This window comes from Physeter macrocephalus, chromosome 6 (assembly GCF_002837175.3).
Source record: "Physeter macrocephalus isolate SW-GA chromosome 6, ASM283717v5, whole genome shotgun sequence".
Lineage (NCBI taxonomy): Eukaryota > Metazoa > Chordata > Mammalia > Artiodactyla > Physeteridae > Physeter > Physeter macrocephalus.
In genome coordinates, this window is record NC_041219.1 from 91,944,245 (window position 1) to 91,966,417 (window position 22,173).

General features: G+C 40.9%; 1 protein-coding gene and 1 long non-coding RNA gene across 3 annotated transcripts; one reads left to right on the forward strand and one right to left on the reverse strand.

Annotated features, from left to right (window-relative positions):
• Positions 1 to 2,556: 2,556 nt before the first annotated feature.
• Positions 2,557 to 3,306, reverse strand: LOC114486498 (uncharacterized). The gene is made up of 2 exons (XR_003680368.1): positions 3,043 to 3,306; positions 2,557 to 2,736 (listed from the first exon to the last, which is right to left on the reverse strand). It is a non-coding gene; the product is annotated as an uncharacterized lncRNA (long non-coding RNA).
• A 227-nt stretch (positions 3,307 to 3,533) lies between these two features.
• Positions 3,534 to 17,887, forward strand: SLC38A2 (solute carrier family 38 member 2). 2 transcript variants are annotated; one of them, XM_024122724.3, is made up of 16 exons: positions 3,534 to 3,831; positions 4,966 to 5,163; positions 5,454 to 5,535; positions 5,684 to 5,799; positions 8,714 to 8,787; positions 8,890 to 8,982; positions 9,114 to 9,195; positions 10,623 to 10,705; positions 11,321 to 11,379; positions 11,471 to 11,638; positions 12,047 to 12,126; positions 12,243 to 12,343; positions 12,932 to 13,056; positions 13,431 to 13,575; positions 13,680 to 13,777; positions 14,879 to 17,887. In XM_024122724.3, the coding sequence occupies exons 2-16, from the start codon at positions 5,048 to 5,050 to the stop codon at positions 14,975 to 14,977; spliced, it is 1,521 nt and encodes a 506-aa protein (XP_023978492.1). In that variant the 5' UTR covers positions 3,534 to 3,831; positions 4,966 to 5,047; the 3' UTR covers positions 14,978 to 17,887. The 2 variants fall into 2 exon arrangements, with proteins under 2 accessions (XP_023978492.1, XP_007130749.1); XM_007130687.2 differs by lacking the exons at positions 3,534 to 3,831; positions 5,684 to 5,799 and having other exon boundaries at positions 5,025 to 5,163.
• The last annotated feature ends 4,286 nt before the right edge of the window (positions 17,888 to 22,173 follow it).

The window sequence follows — 22,173 nt, forward strand, 5'->3', positions numbered from 1 at the left end:
AAGTGCCACAAAAAGATACTTATAAAGCACTACGTTCAAAGTATTGAATAGAATGAGATCAGTTTCAAATGGGAGCATCAAATAAAGAAAAATTAATGAGAGGTCTGGCATTTAAGGTGGGCCTCAAAGGAAAGATAAGAGTTTAGATACATGGTGATAGCAGGGAAGAGGAGGTATGAAGAATATTCCAAGCAGTGGGTAAAGTTTGAATGGGATATGGGAAATGGTTCGAGAACAGTGGCAAAAGCACAGGGTATAAGAAGGGGAATGTATTAGTAATCTATGACCGAGTAATAAACTACAGCAAAACTTGGTGGCATAAAACAACAAACATTTATTATCACTTATTTCTGTGGGTCAGGAATCCAGGCTGGGCTTAGCTGGGTCCTCTCACTAATGTATTAGCTGGGACTGCAGTCATCTCAAGGTTCTACTGGGCATGATCAGCTTCAATGCTTCTTGGCAGGCCTCCCTGGGCTGTTGCCAGAGACGTTAGTTCCTTGCCCTGTGGGCATCTCTGTAAGACAGTTCACAAGATGGCAGCTGGTTTCCCTCAAAGTAAATGAGGGAGAGAGCAAGAGAGAACAAGACGGAAGCCAAACTTTTTGTAACCTAATCTTAAAAGTAATGTACCGTCACTTTTGCTGAATAGAAGCACATCACTAGGTCCAACCCATATTCAAGGAAAGGGGATTACAAATGAGTATGAATATCAGGTGAGGTTCATTGAGCTTCATCTCAGAAACTGCCTACCACAAGGAATAGTGGGGGATTAGGATGGAAATATAGGCTAGTGCCACATCAAAGGAAGCCACGAAAGCCAACCTGAGAATGAAACTACTCGGCTGGACATGAAGAGTAGAGAGAAGCAAATACAATGTGTGAGCCCACTTCAGGCAAACTGAAATGCTGGATAAATAGAATTTTGAGGACCATCCTGAATTTTGAGGACCATCCTGAAGATTATCTTGTTCAACAACAGGTTGGGAAACAACTCACTAGAGCCCCCAGAAACAGACCCACTCTATTTTATTAGGTGATAATGGTCAAATAATTCTACAGAAGATAGCTATCTACCCTCCCTAAAAACTTCTACCGACCTATCTTGACAATGCAGTGCATTCCTGAAAATCCAGAGTTGACAACTAATATTTGTGATTATTTTCCTGTCTTAGGATAGGTTTACTCTTAGTAGCTTTCAAAATTCTTTGATCCCAGCCCACAGTAAGAAATAGATTTTACTTCATAACTCAGAAGATATACATATTTGTACATAATCAAAATTAGTTTTATAGAAGAATACTAGCATTACTATATATGGCATACTGATATTTTAAATTCTATTTTGTTCTATTGAATTAAAGAAAAAAAAAACAGCTTATAGTAATCCACTGAATTCATCACTGTCCTTTCCTGGGTCCCATTCTGCAGTCTGAAAGACACTGTTCTGCTAAAACATTTGCTTAGAAATAGAGCAAAATCATAGCACTTCTGACCAACAAAAATTTGGCGGTATAGTTTCCTAGAAATTGGGTCAGGGTACTGTGTCCCATGCATTCTAGCCCAGGGCATAAGGGCAAAAACTCAAGCACATCAGGCCTCACTTGGAAGCCACTTGAGTAACCAGATATGCCTCAAGTGGCCTTTGAAAACATGAATCAAATTTGCAAACGAAAAATCAATGTTTCAATACCTCCCCCTCTTTTTTGTCATTTACTGTTCAGGTTCTTGTCATAGAGAAGTCAGAACAAGATTACAGCCCTCCCCCCAACACACCCCCCCTCAATTTTACAGGTTTCCTTAAGCATGCACTGCAATACAAACCACCAAAAAATCCAACGGACAAGAGAACGAGTCTGAGAGTAGGATTTGCCAACCATAACCACCTCTGACTATGCAGGGGACTAACCTGGATGAAGAACTGATTTAAGATCTTTTGATTTTCATCAGTTGAAACCTGATAGAAAGGAACTTCCAGCGAGTCCTCTCTAACCCACTACTAAGATTGCTTTCGAGACAAGAGTTGATCGGTGTTATTAGGGAATGAATGTGCGTGGAAGAAAGTTAGGTTTTTTCAGCCCCAAATGTGTATCAAGTGCCAAACTTGCCCTGGGGAGCTCACAGTCTCCCTGGTAAGACTACAAACTTGAACAATTTTGAGTACAAGACAGCATAGGTTTTAAAAAGTCCTCGCCACATGGGTTAGAAAACAGTCCCTGCAATAGAGGGGTGAGGAGGGAGGCTTTCCTGAGGCTCAGTGACTAAGCCTTGAGTGATGGTGAGAAGCTGGGCACTAAAGCAAGAGAGAGTATTGTTTAGGTGAGACTGGTCTGACCAGTCGAAGGGGTGAGGGAAGCAAGGAGTGTAAAGGGGAAATCGGGTCCTCCCACGTCAATCATGAACACGGGTGCAGGCCGAGGGCACCCGCAGCCTCACGTGCCACGGAAATAAGACAGTTGTACAGATTTCCTCAGGAAAACATTGAAAGCAAAAATTGTGATCACACCCAACCCTGCCCAATCTCTCCCACGTCCCCAAAAGGAAGAGAGCAGTAAGTCAGATCGTTTGTTTATTCATTCATTCAACCAACAATTCTCTCTCCTAAGAGGCCTTTGTTTCCAGCCTTTCCGGCAGCACCGAGTATTCCACAGCGAAGGGGCCCCCTAGTTGCCTGGCTCAGCAAGACCACATCAACACTGGAAGGGGAGGACCAGCATTCCAACCGAGGCAGCGCCTCTGTAAACACAAGGAGAGAGAGGCGAGGGTGTTCCAATTGGGGTGGGGTGGTGGGATGACTGCAGTGTGTTTGCGAAGGGAAAGTGGGACTCCTACACTTCATCGGAAAAGCGAAGCCCCCAACCAGGGACCCCTTTCAAGGAGTCTGGCTTACTGGGCAGGACGTAGCTTTACCCTTAATAGGGTTTTCCGTGTCCGTATAGAAAGGATCTCCCGAATTGGAGCTGCCAACCGTCCTAATCAGGCTAGTTCTTTAGAGTGAAAGCAGGTCTAGGAGGAGAAGAAAGAACGAGAACAGAAACCTACCATGGAGACAACGTTGCTGCGTTGGCCCAACTTTGCTAGAGAAAACCCCCATGTAAATCACAAAAATAACCGGCAGGAAAGGATTGGGTGCGCGGGATGTATCCCCAAAAAGCCTCGAGGAGAAAGCAAAGCCTGCTGGAAACTCGGACAAAAGGATATTTGAAGGAGAAGGTTCCTGAAAGACAACCGCATGTCTTGGGCACCAGTCCGGGCTGAAAGGGACAGACCGGGGGAAGCACGGGAGGCGTCTTTCCAGGCTGACCAGGAGACAGCAGAGGGGGTTGGCCCGGGGTGGGGGGGGCGCTAGCGGGCGGGGCTAGGCGGCGCGAGTCAGCCGCGGGGGACGGACGCGGGTGGGGCGGGGTGGGGCCTTGCGGGCCCGGGCGGGCGGGGGGCGGAGCCCAGGTGGTGTTGATACACAAAGAGCAGGCACCCGGCGGCTGGGGCTCCGCCCACTGACGCGTCCTCCAAGGCGGCAGCTATAACCCGCCGCTCGCGCCGCTGGCTCCAGAGCCGTGCGACGCTGCAGTGCTGGAGCGCTTTTCTTGCAGAACCGCCAGCAGCCCGACCACGCGTTCCCGCACACTCGCTCCTTTCCCTTCAGACGGCGGACGCCGGACGATTGGGGCGGCAACTTGCCATTTCCTTGTTTAGTTAAAATTTTTTTCCTGCCTCTAGTTGGATTTTCCGTTTTGTTTTTCTTTTTTTTACGATATTTGTTTGACTGAGAAAAACTCACCGAAGGCGTTTGCGTGTTGTTTCCGGGATACAGGAGTCGAGCCTACCGAGGTAACGCACGCGGGGGCGTCTGCAAAGGGCTCGGGGCCCGGGCAGGAGTGGGGGAGGGGCGTCCGGGAGGGGCCGCGGCGGGAAGGCAGCTGCCGTAGTCGTTTACTCCTGGGGAGGGCTTTTTCGGTGTGCGAGCCAGCCTTCGATCCCGTTACGCACCGGGGTCGCGGCCCTCCTCCGGGCGAGGGAGGGGCGCGGGGGCCGCGTGCCCGTCCGGAGCGGAGCCGCATCTTCGCGTTAGGGGGAGGGGAGCCAGCCGGGCCCCGGGGCTCCGTTACGACAAGTCTTGTGACTGAATTGAATTAATAAAAATAATTACATAAACGGGTCTTGGAATTTGGGGGCGACGGGAGTGGGTTCGGGCTTTTAGTGTAGTGGAGGCCAGGATTGGGGAAGACAAGCGGGAACGTTTGACAATCGTCGATCGATATTGCATCAGTTTCCTTTTCGGGCAGAGGAGGGGCCGGCCGGGCGAAGCGCTCGCGAGCCAAATGCCTGTGGACTGATGTGCTCGAGGGCACGGGCGTGCGCGTGTAAACAAACCCTCGATGCCTCTGCGCGCCCTCTGCTCCCTTTCTCGGGAGAAGATTCATGTTCGCCCTTTCCGCCCCCTTCGAGTCTGTCTGCTGCAGAGGCATTTCGCCATCTGGGGGCTCCAGGTGTGAAAGGACGAATTACGCGGCATTGCTATTGTAAATGCTAGAAAGGGGGAGCTGTAAGCCTGGGCTACATGCACTGCACACCTAGCCAATGCCTGGGTGGGATGTTTGCCCTGCGTGCCTGTGCCACGACCTAGGAGGCTGCGGGAAAAGCAAAACAGAGCCCCCGCACCCCTCCCGTGAAACTTGAGAGAATGGAGAGGGCCAAACACTAAATTCCGTTGGAGAGGGTCATCGGGGTCCGGGGGGGGCGTGGGCCTCCGCAGGCGCAGCGCTGCAGGGGGACCATCTTTGTTCTCCGCGGCTCCGCGGTCTGTACTTTTCCGCCCCTCGGCGCGCGCCCCCGCCCTTCGCGCTCGGCTGGTAGTTTTCCACTCGCCTGGCCGGGGATGAATCAGCCTCGCAGCACCGCCCGGCGGCGTCACGTGACCAGGGCGGGCTCTGCAGTCCTGACGCGCCGCCTCTACCTTCACAGGCAGCCGCGCGGGCCCGTGCATCTCCAAGGACAAAAGGAGCCCAGCGTTACTCGCTGCGCCTGATTCCTCCTGCCGCCCAGCATGAAGAAAGCCGAAATGGGAAGGTTCAATATTTCCCCAGATGAGGACAGCAGCAGCTACAGTTCCAACAGTGACTTCAACTACTCCTACCCCACCAAACAAGCTGCTTTGAAAAGGTGGGAGAAGTTGTGTGCTTTTTTTAAAAACGGCTTGTGTGCATCGGAGGTTCTTTACCTGGAACTGTTCTTCTGTTGCTTTAAATTACTGTAGCGCTTGGAGAGAGCGTGTAATCTCTGGAAGATTATCCGATTGTTGCAATGACATGGTGTCGTGTGAAAGTTGTCTACTACTTAATATGCATTTAAGTAAAGATGTGTGACAGCTAAACGCGGGGACCGTTTTGTGTTGAAGCATTCCTTTGTATATTTCAATCCAGTTTAGGATTTTTTTTTTTCTTTTTTTGCAGCCATTATGCAGATGTAGATCCTGAAAACCAGAACTTTTTACTTGAATCGAATTTGGGGAAGAAGAAGTATGAAACAGACTTTGTAAGTTAAAAATAATAATTTATGTTTCTGTGGCTTTATGGAGTAAAAGAATAGTTTTACTTTTAGATTTCAAATCTAACTTGCCCAAAGCTGGTTTTCTCCATTTAATTATTGTTATATGTTTGGTTATCGTTTTCCCTCTATGTAGCATCCAGGTACTACTTCCTTTGGAATGTCAGTATTTAATCTGAGCAATGCGATTGTGGGCAGTGGAATCCTTGGGCTTTCTTATGCCATGGCTAATACTGGAATTGCTCTTTTTATGTAAGTATGTGTAAGTAGTGAGTCTGCCATGCAGGGCAGTAAATATGATACAACATATATTTTGGCTCCAGAGACTGAATTTACAGTTGAAGTAGTTGACTTAAAAATCATTTGCTTAAAATTTAAAATATGAGAAATCTGAAAATCTCTTTATTCTGCTACGTAACTGCATGATATCAAAAAAGCCAATTAGGTAGGAAAAATTAGGACAACTCTTAAAACCGATAATTCAACCAAAAAGTCTTTAAGTCAAAGGGGATAGTTACAGTTGAATAGGGATTGAATATTTTAAAAGAACTGTTGATAAATCCAGGGTAGAATTTTTATTCTGGCAAATTCTGAAGCAAGAAATATTAAAAAGCATGGTAGCCTTCAAGTCAGTTTGGTAAATTGACAGTCTCCCCAAGGACCTGTGGCTCCTTTTGTACATAAGGAAAACAATTTTTTTTTTTTTTTAATATATAGGGTGTGGTGGTATTTGTCTAACTTAGAACATGTTTGTTTTAAGAAAAGTGAGTCATAATTTTCTGGACACTGAAAAGCGACCCATATGTGATTTTTTAATTTATTTTTTGTTTTCTTTTTAATATTTATCTCTTCCAGGTCTATGTGATTGCCACAGCAAAAGATGAATATTTTAATAAGTACCTGCTTCGAATTGCCTTTTTTTTCCCCCTAGTTATCCAGTTAGAATTAGTTACTCCTGTGCTTTCCAGTGTAAATACCTAGAATAGAATTTTGGAGCTGTATAAGACTTTAGAACAGCGGTTTTTAACCATTTGCGGGGGGGTGGGGTCACTGACCTTTGGAGAATGTAAAAGTATGGACCTTATTCCCAGGAAAAAAAAGCAAAAAAGAAAAATACATGTGAAGTTTAGTATGCGTTTTCAATAATGTTTGTATCATAGCAACTAAGATTGGGCTTCTGTGGGCTCCTGGCTAAGGAACTTTCAATGGAAGATAGTGTGATTTACTATCAGGCAAAGAAACCACGTATACACGTAGCATGGAATTGTCTCTGCTACAGATATGTTTTAGTTAACTGACTGGTGCCTTCTACTCAAGTTATTTTTTTCTAGCAGAATAGAATGTTCATGAAAAGAAAAGTAGACCTTCGCAAAGCTCTGCTTTGTGGTGAAATTCCACACTGAAGTTAAGCATGGCTTTGAGCTTTGGAAGCTAGGATTCACTCAGCTTGCTTCATTAGCATGAGGCTTTTTGAGATATAAGACCAAGAGCCAGGAATTTTCGTAGAAAGGACCCTAGAGTTTCAAAGTTTTTAGTGGGGTACTTGAATGGCATCATTGTTAAATATTTGAAACCCTTCCTAACTCTTAATATAAAAACTGGAAGCAGTTTTTAAATGCTCCCAGTGTGGTTATGGTGCAGAATTTACATGAGATAATATGGCACCTTTGTTTCGTAAGAGAAAGCAAAATTCTGATATGTTACCCTTGTACTTTTGAAATTATTTATACTCTAGTAGAGTCTGTATGTTTGATGATTAACCATTTAATAAATGGTTAAATAATATCAAGAGTGCTAAAGTGAGTTTTTAAATCCATCAGTATTTTACAACATATATTTGGAGGTACAGACGTAAATGGTTCAAAAGCCACATGGCTGCCATCATCTGGTTAAACAACTCTTGTAGCTTACCCTATAATGTAGACTCAACTTGAGGTTGAAAGTGACCTCAAGGGTTATGAAGTCTATTCATTCCTCATTGTCCTTTCTGTGAAAAAGAAAGGACTGAATTTGTCAGCACACTTTGAACATTGTCTTTGATTAAGCCATGCTTTGTCCAGTTAGAGATGAGGCTGATTGTGTCATTTCCACCGCAGATTAGACCCCATGAAACTTTGGGCATTAGAATGGCAGCTTAATGCTACCACCTATGTTTAACTAACAGACATCAGTTTCTTTGTCAGACCTTATATGGTACTGTATTCAGTTTGCCAGTAAAGAATTTGGAAAATGTGACTGTCTTGTTTGCAGAGTTTTCTTTGAGTTTCCCTAATTTTGATTTGTTGTTGTTCCTTTTAATAAAAAGAAATGTATATTCTTCTTGGCTTGCCTGGGGGGAAGAAAGTAAAGCTGGAATGAGAGAGGATGTGTGCCCTAAAGGAAAACGTAGTGACTTAGTAGAGAACCTTTAGTTCCTATCTATTCTATTTTTTTTTTCTCCTGTTCCATCCAAGCGAAAGGACTGAGGGAGGAGACAGCCCAGTCGGACTGATAGCCTGCTTGTTCTAGCACAGGCATTGTTTAACTGACAATGCTGGGCCTGTCTTCCATACCATGGTGTGCAATGTAGTATATGGTCCCAGTAGTTACTCCTCTGATTTGTGCCCATTTGTTTGTCAAGCTGTGCCTAACACTTAACATGTCAGTATCTTTCCCTCCGGTTCCTTTATAGTCCCATTCCTTTGCTTATCTATGTGGTCCAAGTGGTCTCAAGACCTTTCCTGAATCTGTCTCATTTGGATTTCACAAGTAACTGGCAGGTGTTAAAACCATTTTATAGATAAAAGGAACTATACCATGCAGAGAAGTGGCAAGTACACAGCTAATTATCGTGGTGCCAGAATCAAAATATAAGTCTTGTAACTCTACCACTGAAGTTAGGTTTTCCAGTGTCTCCCATCACCTTTGGTTCAGTGGGTGAACCCTGTTCTTAACCAGTACTGTAGAGTTATTACCTGAGACATGATGCAGTCCTCTTTAGTGCCAGGTAAGAGAACTTGTTGACACTCTAGCCAGGAGAGTGAACACCTGTCCTTGGGGGCATTCTGTCTAGTACACAAAATATTAGGACAAGTTCCATACTTAATGTTTAAATAAGCCAAAAAGAATTGTATTTAAATATAGACGTCCTTATTTATAACCCTGTGCCTTTTCTTTCTCTCATCAGAATCCTGTTGACATTTGTGTCAATATTTTCCCTGTATTCTGTTCATCTCCTTTTGAAGACTGCCAATGAAGGAGGTATGGTAGCATTCTTGATATTTCTAAAACAGTTATGCTCGTCATGATTTTCTTCCTCTTATAAAATACTTTCTTCATGCGTCTGTGTTCCTTAAATTATAGGGTCTTTATTATATGAGCAACTGGGACATAAGGCATTTGGAATGGTTGGAAAGCTTGCAGCCTCTGGATCCATTACAATGCAGAACATTGGAGGTAAGAATTTTCAAAGGATGATTTGGGTAGACCTTTTTTGCTCTTTATGTAGCGGAGAGTGGTGACACGTTACTTTTGGTGTCACATGCCGCATTTTGCACTTGTAATGGTATAATTTTGTTTTCCTCCAGCTATGTCAAGCTACCTCTTCATAGTGAAATATGAGTTACCTTTGGTGATCCAGGCATTAATGAACATTGAAGATACAACTGGGTAGGTGCTAAGTAAGGTTACTCCTAAGAAACAATTACAGTCTAAAATGTTAGATACATTTTTATCAAAGTTGGATACAAAATGATTATCAGTAAATTATTTTTTGTAAATGCTCCTGTTGAAACTGACCAAGAAGTCCCGCCAGAAACTGATTTGAACCTTTGAGAATGAAAGGCCAAAGATAGTAGTTATAGGACAAGTTATAGTAGTCCTATAACTCTGAATAACAAATTTCTAACCTGCGTGTGAAAACAGGTTTTCTGGAACTACTTACCTTTTCTCTTTGTATTTACTGTCCCCAGAAATTATAGTTGAATAATTCATACCCCAAACCTATGTTAGGACTAACATTTTGAATTACATTAAAAATCAATTCCTGTCTGATTTGTGTGAATTTGAAATTTCGTGTATTTAAAATGCAGAATACCAGAAAATGTATGGCCATGCTGTACAAACCTTATCCGTCTAGCAAAGTTATTCATCTGAGTGGACTAACAGGTTTTTATCTAAAGTACACATGAGGAGGGATAATGTACTTCACAGCTTACATGCAGCTCTTTATCTCAAAATAGAGAGGTGTGGTTATCTCTGTGGCATTTGAAATTTAGTAAGCTGATCTTTAAATATTAGTTTTCTGTGTGTGGCGGGGTGGGGGGGGTCTTTATTGCTGAATTGAGCAGAGTAGCATTGACAGGGCAATTAGAATTTGAAAATAAGTGATTTTAAATGGTGTAGTTGATTACCTAAAAAGGAAAAGGCATTGCTAGAACTCTTAGGAGAGATGCATAACATTTTCTCTGAGTGCAAAAAGGATCTTTTTACTATTGGAGTCAAGGTGGGTCAAGGTGTCACAACATACTCTTGGCAACCTGGAATAAGTTCTTGTTTTAGGGGACTGGGTTTTGTTGTTTTGGTTTTGCCTATGTATTTTATCGAAGTGTGAGAAATTCCTTGTTGAAATGTTTAGTAAGTACATTTGCTAACAAATGTCTGGAAGAAACTTGTTTTAAAATTTCCTTGTTTCCAGCATCAAAAAAAGTGAGCTAAAGCTATGACAAAGTTGGCATACAGTTTTCTAAAAATGCTTAAAGATAAGATTACTGGCTTAACAATGCCACTTTGTTCCCTACATTAGTATCAAGCCTTTAAGAAGCATTTTATGTTATGAATCAGCTGGCAGCCTTCCCAGAGCAAACAGTGGGACAAAAGTTACACTGTTTGAGATCCCATCTCTAACCTGAGTGAATATTCATTGAGTGCTCACAGTTAGAAAGCTATTCTGTCTATGTGGGCTTTTTGAATAAGCGATACTCTTTCCAAACCTGTCTTTTTTTAAAGTATAAAACAAGTCTTGTGAAAAGAAATGTATGTTATTCTGAGTATATCTGTGGCTGGTTGTGACCTTGTTTTTCTTTTCTTTAATTCAGATTGTGGTATCTGAACGGCGACTATTTGGTTCTGTTGGTCTCACTGGTGCTCATTCTTCCCTTGTCACTGCTGAGGAATTTAGGTGAGCAAACCCATCTCTAAAGAGAATTGAAATGAGCCTCGCCAGCTAGTTGGCTTCCTCTTTTTTTTTTTTTTTGCAGTACGCGGGCCTCTCACTGTTATGGCCCTTCCCATTGCGGAGCACAGGCTCCGGACGTGCAGGCTCAGTGGCCATGGCTCACGGGCCCAGCCGCTCTGCGGCATGTGGGATCTTCCCGGACCGGGGCACGAACCCGTGTCCCCTGCATCGGCAGGCGGACTCTCAACCACTGCGCCACCAGGGAAGCCCTTGGCTTCCTCTTAATAGAAATTAACGAGAGCTAAAGAGCCCCGAAAACATACCTTTGTGAATTTCAGCATTCAGAACTTGTAGGTCTTTGAAAAATTCTAGCAGGATGGTTACCAAAGGGCCCAAATATTCTGTTGACATTTACAACATCTTGTGCTTTATAAAAATAAAAAAGGATAGTAGTTATTGACTTAGTTATTAACCAGTAGTTTTAAGTTATTCTACATCTTATTATATAAGAATTAGAAATTTGATGTGTCCACACTGAAGTCTTGCAAGCAGAATTGAGTTATAGTTGCCCTAAACCTGTTTTAGTAAACGAATACCAATTTTTTTTTCTCCTTACAGGATATTTGGGGTACACCAGTGGCCTTTCCTTGTTGTGTATGATGTTCTTTCTGATTGTGGTAGGTATAATTTTTCTTTAAAGCTAGAGATTCTTTTTCTAAGCCCTGTCACATTATTCAGTCTAACAAATGCAAAATAATGTATTTTCAGGTGATTTGCAAGAAATTTCAGATTTCTTGTCCTGCAGAAGTTGCTTTTCTAATTAATGAAACAGTAAACAGCACCTTAGCACAGCCAACAGCTTTTGCACCTGATGTGGCTTTTAATATGACTGAAGATGATTCTTGCCAACCACGTTATTTTATCTTCAACTCACAGGTAACTATAATCTTTGTGTTCTCAGAGGAAGATTTTAGGGAAGAAACCAGGGAAAATACCCACTGGACATTTTAAAACACTCCCAAGGTAAAGGAAGATCAGGTAATAGCTGCCCTTTAGGAAACATGATTAGCTCATTATTGAGGACTGAGAAGAAAGTGTTGGTTTGTAGCTTAAAATAGATTGAGAGATGAAATGATCATCTGATGTTCATAACTGATACATTCGGAAATGGAGGATATCGATCACACTTAGTGAACAGATGAGAAGAGTGGGAGCTAATTATGCCAGAAAACATCATTTTAGGCTTTGATTCTAAGATTAATAAATATAAATACAAGCTGCAGAACTGTGGTAACATGAGTTTGTTATATCAGGATATTAAGAAAGTTTTTACATTTTTTGCAGACTGTCTATGCTGTGCCAATTCTGACCTTTTCATTTGTCTGTCATCCTGCTATTCTTCCCATTTATGAAGAGCTTAAAGGGTGAGTGCTTTTTACCTACTTTTATATAAATTTATTGAAAAAACTAGAAGAATATTAGATTACTGCTATAACTGCTGCTAAAATATGTATCTGTATTTTCCTTTGAATTTGCATAGCCGCAGCCGTAGAAGAATGATGAACGTGTCCAAGATATCATTTTTTGCTATGTTTCTCATGTACCTGCTTGCTGCCCTCTTTGGATACCTGACGTTTTATGGTAAATAATGTCTAGTTTACAAAAAGGATAGTTAATGAAATGAAATTTATACTTTTGTATGTATACTTCTGTCACTTTAAAAACTCAGTCTGTTTTGGTATATTTCATATTTGTGATGAACGATTGAATTTAGAGCTTAGAATTTCCTGTAGCATCTATTGAGTCAGTAATTGCTAGAAACCAGGTTCCCAAATCTACCATTAGCCATTAGCCATTCAATGGCATTTTTTACGTGATGTGCTTGCATTTGGGTTCAGCCTGACTCTCCTCTCCCACCCCCTTCAGATTAATACAGCACACACACACACTGTAAGCCAAACCATGGGATTTAGCTATTTAGCTCCTGTTGTTTTTAATGGGGGTCATGTGGCTAAATCTCTCCTTGGTATTTAGAAACTTTTTTTCAATGTTATTTTAATTGCATTAACCCTAATTCCAGATTAATCTTATTAACCTCTTAGTTTATAGTCGTTTTGTGAATAGCTAATAACTTTGGTGCAGATTTTGCCGTTAAGTTAGATTTTTCTAACTAATCTCCAGAGAGGACAGCACACTTGAAGCTTTTTTTTCCTTGGTCTTTCTCTATAGAACACGTTGAGTCAGAATTGCTTCATACCTACTCTTCCGTCATGGGAACTGATATTCTGCTTCTCGTCGTCCGTTTGGCTGTGTTGGTGGCTGTCACCCTGACAGTACCTGTAGTTATTTTCCCAGTAAGTAACCTTTCAGTAGGAATGAATCGTTAAACATGAAGATTTGTGTGATTTCTATGTTTTGGGAGAAGGGGAACACTGCTACAGCAGTATCGAGTTGATGCGGGTTTTTGAAGGGTTTTTTGGGGGGGGTTTTTTTTTTTTGGTTTTTTTATTTAATGTTTCGTACATCTTTAAAACGTATCCTGGGACATTTTTTCTATAATTGAAGACACAATGATCTTTCTAGTGTTCAGATATTTAGAAAACAGCAATTGAGGAGGGGTACAATTTTAGTATTTAAATAGCTGCTAGTTGAGATATATATCCTGTTGTTTGGGGTTTTTTTCATTAATTAAATCTGCAGTTTTTATTTTATCCACTTATTTTTGCAGATCCGGAGTTCCGTAACTCACTTGCTGTGTGCAACCAAAGATTTCAGTTGGTGGCGTCATAGTATCATTACAATGTCTATCTTGGCATTTACCAATTTACTTGTCATCTTTGTACCAACTATTAGGGATATCTTTGGTTTCATTGGTAAGTTTTAGGAAGTATCAAAGTTGCTTGAAATATCAGGGATTTTAATGTTTAAAAAATGAATAAGAAGTGATTCTTAAGGAATGGTAAATGCTCTTTTACAGGTGCATCTGCAGCTGCTATGTTAATTTTTATTCTTCCATCTGCCTTTTATATCAAGTTAGTGAAGAAAGAACCTATGAAGTCTGTACAAAAGATTGGGGTGAGTGAGATATTATGACTGGAGAAATAATAATAATCTAATGCCAGAAGTTCCTCAACTGATTTTAATTTTAGTCTCCTAGATGTCGTTTATTGTAGTTTCATTTTAAGTTTCTAGTAAACAAATATATCTATAACTGTACTTCACAGATGGAAGATTGGGAGAGGAGGGGAGGTGAGAGATGGTTTGCCATCTAATACGTATGCTTAAGTTAATTGCAAGAAAGTTATTAGATATTTTAGAAATAGGAATAGAGATAAAGAGTGTAAAGTAAAGATACGGACTCAACTTTCAACGTTGTTTAACCAGTATTTGTTGGACTGCCTACTGTGTGACCAGCACTTAAATGGGCCTGTAGTGTATAAAAGAGAAATAGTGGGGTATTTAGTCAAATGAGACTAACCATTTTCAAAGCAAAGCTTGGGGGTTAGGGAGGAGGGGGCTACTATTACACTTTAAAGTATAATAGCGACTGATTTTACAAAGAGTATGGTATGTTAACCACAAATGATCCTGGTGGGGATATTTAGGAAAAAGACTGCATTTCAGTCCTTATTCGCCACTACTATTGTAGTCTGACTAAAATACTAGAATTGTTTATGAACCAACAACTATCATCTTATTTCACGTAAAATATATAGTGCAGTAACTGAAGGGGGTAGGATTAGGAGTAGACCTACTCATGTCTCTTAGAAAAACCTCCAGCTTCGACTCGGGCTGCATTTTTAAGATGACTTGGATTTGGTTTTGCAAGTTAAATTTTTTTCCTTCTAAAAAATGTAAAAATCCCAGTCCAGTTCTATTATATGAAATTATTTATTTAGCAAAGAAAATTGTTTACCCTTTCATTTGATACAAAGGAATGAAAAGGGAAAATTTGGGAAGGTTTCAAAGATACAGTTACTTAGTACTCTATAGAATGACCCCTTGATCACTCACTTAAGACAGTTTAACTATCTTTAGCAAGGTAAAAGTGTAGCTCTGTGAAGTATTATGGACATGCTTTTAGTAATTATAAGCCCATTCTTAAAAGTAGAAAGAGGTATATTTAGCGTATGTTTTGTTGCTTGCTGATCAGTTTTCTCTGTGTGCTCATTGCAGGCTCTGTTCTTCCTGTTAAGTGGCGTAGTGGTGATGACCGGAAGCATGGCCTTGATTGTGTTGGATTGGGTCCACAATGCCCCCGGAGGTGGCCATTAACCAGCAGCACTAAAACTCCATAGGCCATTTGATGCCAGTGTTGAGTCAACTCTCAACTACTATGAAATTTCACCTAATGTTTTCAGTTTCACTTCCTTTTGAAGTGCAGATTCCTCGCTGGTTCTTCTGAGTGCAGAATAAGTGAACTCTGTTTGTTTTGTTTTGTTTTTACAGAAAACTATTCTGTATGATAGAAATGGATATTAACAACAAAACCACGAGTCTCGGGTTAAGGGAAGTGACAATTTTATTCCATTCCAGAGAATGGACGAACTCTTAACTTTAATCAAGCCACATGTTTGGCTGTGTCATTGTTTAACTTGGATATTTTATGATTTTACTTGAATGTGCCTAATGGAACCATTCGATGTGAGAAACAATTCTTCTTAATTTACAGCAAAGTATTGAAATAACCATTGGGAAAAATACTATTATTTTTTTGTACCAAAAATATTTAAAGACCTCAGAAGCACTATTTTACTCTTTAAAAATTGCTTTTTTTGAACTTTATCCAAAAGCAGTTGTCAATGAATTCTGTTAAAAAAAATTCATTGTTATTTAAAAACAAATACTAGTATTATGAAATGATTTGCCTTTTTGTAGGCATACTAAGCCAAATACTTTTTTTACCCAAAATAATTTTTAGAGAAAATGAAAAATTGTACCATGAATAGGAGCACAGTTTTTTTCCCATTCAGACTTCACCATAAAAGGATAATTGGTTGATGGTGGCTACACCAAATCAGATGAACTCTCATCGTCACCTTTCTTCTCTGTCCCCAAATAATTTGGTTCATTTGGACTCTGAAATATTTATGGCTTCAATCTATTAGAATGGAAGATAATGCAGATATTTCTGTGGGAAATAAAGTAACTAATTTTGAGGTACCAAATAGTGCAATTGTGTAAAACAGGGTTTATTCAGTTGCATCTGCCTCCAGAGTTGTGTTAACAGCTCCGGGTTTTTTTTGGGCCAGCCCTTTTTTGGCATTGCTTCCAGCAGTGGAAAATGGGCATTTGATGGCTGTAGGCCAAAACTATTCTACCCAGAGAGTACAACTTCTCAAAATGCTCATCTGCTCCTGGAAGTGTGAATTACTTGACAATGTATGGTTTAGTTGTGTTCATGTTTTGTCTACAGTAGAGGTCTAATCCATAGGTTACACCAATATTTGGTATAATATAAGTTCTCTTCGTATAGGCCACTGGGTTTCTCATGCAGTAAGCTTTTTAAAAAACTCATGTGCACTACTGGATTGTCATCTCATTCTTGTACAACATAGAATTACTTGTTTACATCCAACAAATGGTTAGCTAGGGAAAACAGTGCAACCCGAGTGTAACTATTGGTCCGACTGCATGATCAACCTTCCTATTTTAATCCCAGTTAGAAGTGAAAAAATTATTTGGCTTTAAGAGCACATTGTATGTCATGGTGTATGGTGAATATATTATTAAATAATGTGGTACTTTGCTCATCAGGCATAATGTCTAAAATCTAATATACATAATTCCATTAGTGGTTGAGGGAAGCAAATAATGGAATCATTAATTGGTCACCTGGCTATAAGGTTGTTCTCTTAAACTAAACATTTCTAGTTTTAGGCAAGGGCCAGAAATGTGGCAGACATGATTTTTGTTATGCATTCTTGTATTATATGTGACTAAATTACAGACAACATGTGTCTGTAATCAGAGACCCTTGTGGAACTGGAAGACGTCTTGTAGTGCTATATTGGGTGAAACCAATGGTCCATTTTTGTTTGTTTCTATGAAAATTAAAGTGGGGACCATCTCAAAAGGCAGTGAGAAGACAGATTCTACAGCACTGCTTTCATTCAGTTGGGCTTTTGGCACTCCATTCGACTCCAGAACCTCACCTCTAGCTCAGACCAAGAACTGGCACTTCTGGTTGGATTCCTGGAAAGAATTGCTCGTTGTGTATCTTAAGACTTGGCCAGGGAATACCAAGTAAAGAGTTGTTCTCTACAGTTTACATCCTTTCTTATGGGAGAAAATTCCATGGCAACCAGGAAGAAATGAAAAAAAAAATTCTTCTCACGGCAAATCGATGTGGGAGGCTCCTCCAATCTCCTGGCTGTTTGAGGTTCAAAATCAACTGCCAAGGGTAAATTCCATTGCATGATTTTCTTGGAGCTATCTTGTCTACCTGGAGGTTCCTAAACAGTGAATTCCCAGTAATGAGCAGTCTTCAGTATTAAAACCACTGTCGTGTCACCTCATTTTGCATTACTGTCTTCCGTGGATGTTTCAGTTATAACTGTAATGTTATTTATAGAACAGCATTAATCCATTAAAGCTAACCTATTTTTCAATATTTATGATAATCTTATGTACATACGTTGTCTGTCCATATGTATTTGTAAATAGGTTGTATATAATGTCAGGTTTGGGTCTTGGGTTCAAATGTATATATTCCTATAAGTTTCTTAACTGCATTTTGATGAATTCACATTATGTATCGATAAGAATTGTCCCAAAAGTACCTGTACAGAGATTTCAATAAACAAATTGTGTAAACACTAAAAATTTAAAATACTGTTTAAATTGTATTTGCAATAAACAGACTGGCTGAACATCACATTTTTTTCATGAAAACTTGGTGCAAAGTTCAGATCTCATTTAAATTTTAAATAAGGTCTAAATTTTCAAAATGCAGTAGTTATCAAAATGATCTAGTGTAATAAAATCAAATATGATCTAGTGTGATGGAAGACCTTTGAGAACCTGGGTGTGTTAAGCTTTCTGTATATAATGTAAATATCCCCACTGTACTGTTAGAGGCCAACAATTCCAGTATGACTTGTTGGCAAAGAGTGCTACACCGTTTCAATGAAACATCCTATGTTTGTTTTAACTGAACTAAAATAAATACATGCTTAATCCTGAGTAGCAGTGTTTTATTTAAAGTAGTAAGTCGTGTCTGGTGTATTTTGTAAGCACAGCAACCTAGCACTTAGTAGGGTTCCATATAATGTTAGTGATTATAATGAAGAAAGACTGGTCAGAAAAAAGTTTAATTTGCTTTTAAGTTCCTAATGATGATTACCAAGTGTGAGGAGGAATGAAAAAAATGCTTAGCATCTGGAAGACCCAGGCTTGGGCCTGCTGTAAGTAGCGCATCAGAATCACATCTGGGGAGCTTTTTTAAATACAGCTTTCTGGGGACTTCCCTGGCTGTCCAGTGGTTAAGACTCCATGCTTCCACTGCAGGGAACACGGGTTTGATCCCTGGTTGTGGAAATAAGATCCCGCGTGCTGCTGGGCTCAGCCAAAAAAAAAAAAAAAAAAAAAAAGGCAGTTTTCTGGAGCACGTGTCTTATGTAGTCTGATTCCATAGGTTTGGAGAGAATCTTCTCTCCCAGAAAGCTACACAGGTGATTTCTGATGCACAGTTAAAGTAAGGGGTGCTGAAACAGGCCTGGGAAGAAGTCAGGTGAGTTCAGCCTTTGTGGAGTAGTCCCAGGAAAGGAGAGGAAGTGCTATGGCTGGAGAGGAATCAGACCAGCTGAGGGTTACCTGAGAGATGGACACTTGTGAGGAAGGTTACTAAGATACACAGGGTAGCTCAGGTATGGCCTGCTGGTAGTCTTAAAAACTTAGGGCTTAAAAACTGAAATATCCAAAGCTGAAACAGGAAGGTACCTCAAAACAGGTGTGCTGGGGAGTGGTTCCAAAGGCAAGGGAATCTTAATGCAAGAAATTTATATCCATTTACTAACAATGTTCAAAAGGGAAAGAATTCTTTGTGACTAGAAAGTACAGCAGTTTGCAACAAATCTCAAGAACAAAAGACTGGTAGAGTTTTTAAGTCATCTGAGAAGCCTTAATTGAACACCTGTGTGCAACTAACGTGCCCATGGGAAAGAGGCTGGGGTAATGTGTCAGACTCAGGTTTTTACAGAATCCATACTGTTCTCAGTTAAGCCATTTAAAAAAAAATATTGAAGTGAACCCAGGTTGCCAAGTTATTGATCTGAAATTTAAAATACATATTTGGCGGATGGGTCCCTTGGGATAAAAATTCAGTTCTACAACCAGAGAGCCAGATATTTCCAGTAAGCCTGAGGAATAGCCAAGGAACATCTCGGAAGAACCAGGGCTGATTCTCAACTTGGAAGTGCTCTTACCTAGAGAATTGGCTTAGTTAAGTTTCTGGTAACAAAGTAAAGAAGATCCACTTAAATTCGCTTAAGCAAAAATGGTGGCTGAGGGAGAGAGCTTCTTAGAAGGAGGTTGGGGTACCTCAGAAAATTAGAAGTTAGATAAACAGGCTAGATTTATTCTAGAGACCTCAATGACAGGTGTGGAGACTTCACTATGGGGCTCTACAGTTAGATTCCGAGCACTTTCTTCAGCCAGCTTCTCGAGATAAACATTGGCTAACGATGGGTCCTGATCTCTAGTCAGGTGGGCAGGTGATACAGCACACCACGGCTGTGGGACCCACCCCTAAGTTTGGGAGAATAGTTCTCACAGGAAGAGTCCTGTATACTGGGAAACACCTCAGTTCCAGGCAAACCGGGATGGTTGGTCTAATAAAACAGCCCAGAGATACTGATAAACTGTTTCTTTGGATTTCCTTTTTCCAATATAATTGTTGAATGAATAAATATGCCCTTCACAGCATAGTTTTGGTGAGGCTCAAAATTTCAGCAAAAATTTACTAAATGCTTGCAAAATAAATACAGCTAGTACCATGAAATCAAACACTCAGACTTCAAAGGTAAAGTTCAGTCATCTTTAACAAGAGGCCTCCAACCGGAAGGCTTTCTTGCCTAGCCTATGATCTACCTCCAGGTACCAGAAACCATCTTTAACCTCTACCACATATAAGTGAGTCTGTGGCTGTGACATCCTTTTCCAAATCCCAGCCAAATTTGGTTGTCCCCCCACGCAGTGTGAGGAAAACATTAACACAGCAAGCCTGATTGCTTACTACTTATGTCTTCAAGGGAATCATGAGTGACTGCTGGCCAGCTCCTGGGAATGCTGCCCTCAGAATGTTCTTTATGTGAGTGACTGACGATTTTGTTATATACACTTGAAGCAACGTATCATCCTCTACTGGCTTTTCAGGTTGCTTTACAAACACCAAGATTGCTGATGTGCAGCTGATTTCATCCCTGGGGTTCTGAGTCTTGGTTGCCAAGTCGGGTTGCAGAGCAGAATAGGCCTATGTGACCAGGAGCACCGCCCCACTCCGCCTCCTGACCCTGGCCTATAAAAGCCATGGACCTTGAGGCACATTGGGGGCTTCCCTGGGCAAAGACATTCCGCACACGTCCCTGTAGTTCAGTGCTGGAAAAAGAGCATTCTTGTGTGGCCTAGGACACGGAAGGTCTTGGAAGCCCGTGACAAACCTCTCTGGACCCCTCTGTTGCATATCTTTTTCCTGTTGCTTTTGTTCTGTATCCTTTGCTGTAATAAACCTTAGCAGTGACTATTACCTGCTGTCGAGCCCTTCTGGTGAATCGCCACGTGAAACACTTAAGGTGTCTTTTTTCTCTACATCATCAGTTCTCAAACCTCATCAGCATCTCTTGCCTTCTCCAGGAAGAACCTATTCATAATGAAAGCCCCAAAGCAAGTGTTACTAAATATATTACCTGGGGTGTGGGGTGTTGGAGGGTTAGATAGTAAAGGGACTTTTTACACTGCACATGCCACCGTGTGCAACTTCAAAAGATCCCATTTGACATCTTTTTCCCCCAAGTCGGCCTGGCTGTGCTGTGAACTAGAGATTTTTCTCTGTCTGCCCTTCCTCCCACACCAATACTCAGCCTGTCCTCCATTCTCATGAGTAGTTCAACTCTGTCCTCAAATCTGCCAGTTCATCTCAGATGAACAAAAGTTTGGAGTCATCAGGACCCACCCTCCTGAGATGGCAGTGTACTGGTCATATCTTTTTATTTCCAGTCTGCTTTTGAAGACCTCACTTCTACTCCCTCCCTTCCTAAATGACTTACCTTAGTATTCTTTCTAACCACATACAGTATTTTCCCTGAAAGGAGCTCTGGTAAGTTTAACTCTTTCATCTGATATTTTTAAAAATACGTGACGTAGAGCCCAACCTGTAAAGTAGATAAGAACAAAGCTGTGCTGGTGGAAACAGTCAGAGGTGAGGTCTAGAGCCTAAGTGCTCAGCCTCCCAACCTCTTTGCACCTGCTTCATCCCTCCATAACAATCCACAAGATGCAGCCTTAACCTAGGGCTTTGTGCAACGGGGTTCGAAAAACGTGACTCTAATTCTTTCAGGAGTATGAGACCCCAAGATAACAAGAATCCTGCCAGCCTGAAGCTCAGCGGCTGAGTCCCCTCTTTCTCTCCTTATTGCCAGGATGGTGGCCTTGGCTTCCTGGCTACAACTCAATCGTCTCTATCTCAGTACAATTCAAGAGCCTCAAGATGGACACGAAGTTCACATAGAGTTCAAGTCTCCTTGACTGTGAATGTGTTGCTGAGGAGATCCTCAAGTCTTTCCAGGTATATCTAAGGTGGAGCAGGTGAAGAAATCAAAGTGGAAAAGAGACACGATATCAAATAATCCATTTCCTGTCCCCTACTCAAGAATGATGCCATTGCCAAGAATTGCCTTCAGGTTGCCGAAATTGTAGTCTTTCTAAATAGGTAGGGTAAGAAACCTTTAAAAAAATGTTGACCTTTGGTTACATCTAGTTCTGGAGGTCTTTAATTTTAAAAGGACAAGATATCATAAACCAATCTTCTGAACCATCTGTTTCTCAAAGATTTGGGGAATTATTCCTAGGTCCTAAGTGTATAACTTTAAGCTTCCAAAGTTATATACATGCTTACTGAAAATGTGGCAAAATCACACATCGACATAGTTTTTAAGAGTGAGGTATCTGGTCTAAATAAGCAATAAAAAAACCAAATATATTGAAGATGCCTACTTTAAGGATACAATTCTAGCAAGCAGCAGTTTATTTTTCTTGAGGGGAAAGGCACACCTTAAGTTTTGGTAAATGATGCATTTTCTTCCAGTGTCTCCAATCTACTGTAACCTATCATGGAATCATGTTGTGTTCCAAGCCAAAACCAAGCTATATTTCTTTTTAATTTCCTTTGTATTTTGCCTCTTTTTTTTTTTTTTTTTTTTTGCAGTACGCTGGCCTCTCACTGCTGTGGCCTCTCCCGTTGCGGAGCACAGGCT

Bases quoted from the DNA above. Each gene is read 5' to 3' on its own strand.
- SLC38A2 (XM_024122724.3), top strand. From the start codon at position 5,048: ATGAAGAAAGCCGAAATGGGAAGGTTCAATATTTCCCCAGATGAGGAC. The intron at 13,057-13,430 runs GTAAGTAACCTT...TTATTTTTGCAG, and splicing joins TACCTGTAGTTATTTTCCCA to ATCCGGAGTTCCGTAACTCA. The intron at 13,576-13,679 runs GTAAGTTTTAGG...GCTCTTTTACAG, and splicing joins GGATATCTTTGGTTTCATTG to GTGCATCTGCAGCTGCTATG.